The sequence below is a fragment of the Trichoplax adhaerens genome, genomic scaffold, assembly GCF_000150275.1.
Source record: "Trichoplax adhaerens TRIADscaffold_1 genomic scaffold, whole genome shotgun sequence".
Lineage (NCBI taxonomy): Eukaryota > Metazoa > Placozoa > Uniplacotomia > Trichoplacea > Trichoplacidae > Trichoplax > Trichoplax adhaerens.
In genome coordinates, this window is record NW_002060943.1 from 265,995 (window position 1) to 270,874 (window position 4,880).

The 4,880-nt window shown below is 31.5% G+C and overlaps 1 protein-coding gene across 1 annotated transcript; it reads right to left on the minus strand.

Annotated features, from left to right (window-relative positions):
* Nucleotides 1-3,154: 3,154 nt before the first annotated feature.
* Nucleotides 3,155-4,545, minus strand: TRIADDRAFT_51276 (uncharacterized protein; the record flags this gene model as incomplete). The annotated part of the gene is made up of 8 exons (XM_002108380.1): nucleotides 3,155-3,217; nucleotides 3,281-3,360; nucleotides 3,445-3,582; nucleotides 3,741-3,848; nucleotides 3,994-4,028; nucleotides 4,136-4,204; nucleotides 4,319-4,404; nucleotides 4,534-4,545. 8 exons carry the CDS (start codon nucleotides 4,543-4,545, stop codon nucleotides 3,155-3,157), a joined length of 591 nt encoding a protein of 196 aa, XP_002108416.1.
* Between the last annotated feature and the right edge of the window lie 335 nt (nucleotides 4,546-4,880).

Below are 4,880 nucleotides of genomic sequence, written 5' to 3' on the forward strand. Positions count from 1 at the left end.
TCTATTGACTAATGTGAAGGAAATATCCATTTACCTTTTGTGACCCTAGGCTACAATGGTCGCTACAATGCATTGTTGGCGAGTAAATTAATCTATTTGCTGTGGATAGACTTAATTTTGTAATGAGTATCTTTTAGCAAACTAATCCGTAGATTAATGTAAAGAATACCACCATTTCACCGTTTGTGAAGTTAGACTTGATTCTTTCTATTTTACCATCGATAACCTTAGAGTAAAACTGTTATCATATTAATTATTAGCGAGAAAGCTGTTCTATTGGCTATAAATAAATTTCGTTTTATAATACCTCTTCTTTAGTGAACTCGTCTGTGGATTAATGTAAAGGTAATCTTTATTTACCTTTTGCAACATCAGGTTAAAATTATCACTACAATGGATTGTTTGCGAGTAAAGTAATATATTCGCTGTGGATAGATTTTATTTTATAGTACATGTCTTTTGTAAACTATTCCGTAGATTAATGTAAAGAATATCTTTATTTTACCTTTCGCGACGTTAGACTAAATTGTTACTACATTGTTAATGAGCAAATTGATAAATTTAACGTATATTATTCGCTGTAGATAGATTTAATTTCATAACATATGTCTTTATGTGAGTTAGTCTGTAGATTAATGTAAAAGACATTTCCATTTTACCTTTTGTAAAGTTCAGCGAAATTGTAGCTGCATTGTTAGTGAATAAATTGGTATATTCGGCGAATAGTATTCGCTGTAGATAGATTTAATTTTCTAATACGTATCTTGAGTGATTTATTCTATACATTAATGTAAAGGACATCTGCATTTTACCTTTTACGAAGTTCCAGTAATTTGTTACTATATTATTAGCGTGTAAATTGGCACATTTGATCAATATCATTCGCTGTAGATAGATTTAATTTTATAATACGTGTCTTTAAGTCTATAGATTAGTGTAAAGTAGTCTGCAGAGTTCGTCGATTAATGGAAAGAATATCTTCATTGTACTTTTAGCGACGCTAGACTAAAATTGTTAAGTAATGATTGACGAATAAATTGATATATTTTCACTGTAGGTAGGTTTCATTTTATAATGCGTATCTTTCAGTGGACTAGCCTGTAAACCGATGCAAAGGACATCTCCATTTACCTACTGAGCCGTTAAATGAAAACTGTAAAGAAGTGATCGGCGAGTAATTAGATGTATTGACTGCAGATACATTTTATTTCAGAATGCGTGCCTTTAAGTGACTAGTCTATAGGCCGATATCACGACCTCCCCATTTTACCTATCGCACCGTTAGACTAAAATTGTTAACTAATAATTGACGAGCAATTTGATATGTTCGCTACTGGTACATTTCATTTTAGAATATGTGCCATTTAAGAGAATAGTCTGTAGACTGATATAAAAGATATCTCCATTTATGATATTAAATTGAAGTTGTTGTATTCGCCGCGAATAGATTTCATTCTATAGATAAAAGTACGCCAGGTATATCACGGCATTACTACGATTGGCCTTAAATGATAGGAATTCTGGATACTTCGACTATTAGTACTTCACGGAATGTAAACACAGTAAATAACTGACACCATAGTAAGGGATTTCAATTAAATTTTATTTTAAACCTTACTAACAATTATCAAATTTTACGCGAGCTAGTGCTTAGCACACCGTATTTATAGAGTTTACTATCAAAATTACAACAAATATTGCGCCGATTGAAAAATTAAGTATAGAAACAGTAAGTAATAAAGATTATGAAGCCTACGTGTGTACTAGGTTATCATACCCGTATGATCGGCATCCTTAGCGATATTCGCCCAAGGTTATAATAATGACTACCTTTATTTCGATAAGCATTTTATACTTCTACATACAGTATTATAAAGCATTGCAAACTGCTTGTAATGTACGAGTATGTTAATTGCGCATCCAACAAAATATTGATATTAGGAATCTATTTTAATGTAGCGAAGGGCTACGATATGCGATCGCATATATGCACATAGTAAGGAAGTTGAACAACATTCTGGAAATACTCAAAACACTTGATTTCTGATTGCTATATCATTTCCTAATATCTAGTCTTAATGTGATCAACTACTGTATCACTCATAATTTGTCGAGATTGGTAAAAATAAGTTTTTCAAAGGGTTGCTGAAACTTTCAATATTCATTCATTCGATAGCCTTATTGCATTTGCTCATTCTGGTTTAAAATAAACCTTACAAGCCACTACTGTATAATTAGAAATTGCTTCATGACCCCATTTCGTTACCGGCACCATTTATTAATATTTATCAAAATGAACGATATGGTTAATGAATCATCAATTCCAGAGGTTAGATTTTATCTTGAATTATCTAATCTATATTACAGTCCTAAAATAACAATTCATCAGATTATGGTGTTAATAGTTACAAATACAGTTATTGTATCAGCATGAGATTGTAAAAGAGTTTTACTGTTATGTCGATTATCATGTCCACGCGGTAATAAAAATCGAATTGTGACATATGATACAGTCAGTATTGGAAATAACCCGATCCAGCGATTCATTTCATCGACCAGTGACTGCATTAGGCTACCATGTATCATAGGTTCAGTCCGAAAGAAACGGAATATTTTCATGATAATTACACTAGTATGATATACCTTTGATAATAATATATCATACTATATAAATTTGCTCCAAAATAGCGATCTTCATACCTCCAGCTGTTTACGTTATGAATTTTATGCTATCACATACTCCATTTCAATCATTTTCATACTAAAATGGCAATGTGTATTCGATACGCCTTGCACCGGTTGTCTTCGTATCCATTATTTGTTAAATACAACTCCTCAGTACCGATACTGCCATACGTATGACAACTCGCGATTACAATAGAATATGGCATCACCAAATCAGATTATAATAGTCTTGGAAACACAGATTAACTCTGCTATGGCTCAAGAATATAAAAGGAGACGTTTATAATCCATCATTACGGAAGATCTTTCAATTTGTTCCCAACATTGCATTGCGTAATTTAGCCTATTAGAATAAATTCTATAATTAATGTCTACATCAAATTGCATGGAAGGTTTTTTATATATATGCGTATATTAATAATTCCTGACAAATTCTACATTACTTTTACAGAATTAAATGAAATGTCTATTATGCATACCATCCCCTTTCGGTTAGTGAATTAGAAAACGAGTCTCTGGGAATAGCTAGGATCTAAAAATATTTAAGAGAATATCAGTAATTGCAGGTCATACCATCTATTATAGTTACACGTACCTGATTCTCTAGGCTTTGATAAAGTACGTCGTAATTTGGATGTCCCATATATAAATTGGTAGGTGAAGAATTTGGATTCTCTAATGAAGAAATAATATGTGGCTAAAAATTAAAAAAAGACCAAGCCTACATTTTACGAACGTCAAATTACTTTAGATACGTACCTGCGCTAGCGGTATCGAATTTATCTGATTCTTTCTCGTTGCAATCGTATATCGGTAGTAAAAATATATTTATGTCAGTTAGGCTTTTGCTTATACCTGTAGCATTGACAACTTCAAACTGGAACTGAGATACCGAACCTGAAAACATGCAATGGCATTAGATCATGAAGGATGATTATGGAATTGGAAATGGAGATCGTAATTAATGTTGTCAATACTGGCTAAGGACAGTCATTATATCATTTAACTTATCTACTACATTTATTACTATGCAATTCTTTTGCGACAATGCTTACCGCGGTATCTTAATCGCGAATGTCGAAATAACTCTTCGGTTACGGAAAGCATGCTATTAAGACAATCAGGATGATAATCTTTCTCACACGCTCTATTGTAAACAAATACTAAAAATAGACCAGATAAAATTTTAAAATAGAACTTTTCATTTGGAGTATCAAGATGATAATATATTATTATAAAAAAATTGAAATATACACTCATGAAAGTTCTTCATTGATGTAATAGAATATACGGTACAGACACAATTACCTATATTGGGCAGTTGATTACTTTGCTCCTTCAAGCTAATAAACAATTTCCGAAAAATGCTCTTAAAGTTTTGTATGATATCTGCTGGCTTAATGATTGAAAATATACAACTTTTTAATCCTCAATATAATTAAATACCTACCTAGATACTTCCTTGGCATTAATTTCACTTGATGTTGGTTTGGTTAGCATTTCAGCTGTTAGTAAAAACCTAATAAACGAAACATAAAGTCTAATAAATCGAGAATACGATGCCGAGTTTATTAATGGGTTTAGGATCTACTAGTGTATTAACAAATAGGTTCTAATACTATTGACGCAATACCTTAGCAAACTTAGATCAGTAAACCAATCTTGAACCACGATTACAACATGGCACACAGAGTACAGGAAGGATACTTGCTTAAGCGACTATATTTTACATTTCATGAAATTTTACAGGTTAAGAACTCAACTCAACGTCATTTCTCGTACAATGATAATAGTTGGGAGTATATGTAAAATCTATTGCGAATATTTAATATCTTTTTGTATTTTAACCTGGATTTCCATGTAAACATCTATTGGAGTATCGTCCAAACGATAGTTCCTTGTATTATTGATGATGTGATTTGTAATTGAAGAGCTGAGGATAGGCTGTCAGTTTAGGAATATAGTACGATAATTAGCTATTTGATAAGAAATAACTTCATTCTCGATTTTGTACAACATGATAATAATAATAATGATTTATCAAAATTATATTCGTACTTGAGTATCCAATAATATCATTCTATCTGAAGTAATAAAAAGATCGATGCCTTCTGTTTGATGTAGGCTATTCTCCTAATAGTTTTGTATCAATCAATCATTTAGAATATAATGCAATAAGACAAACTGATGATTAA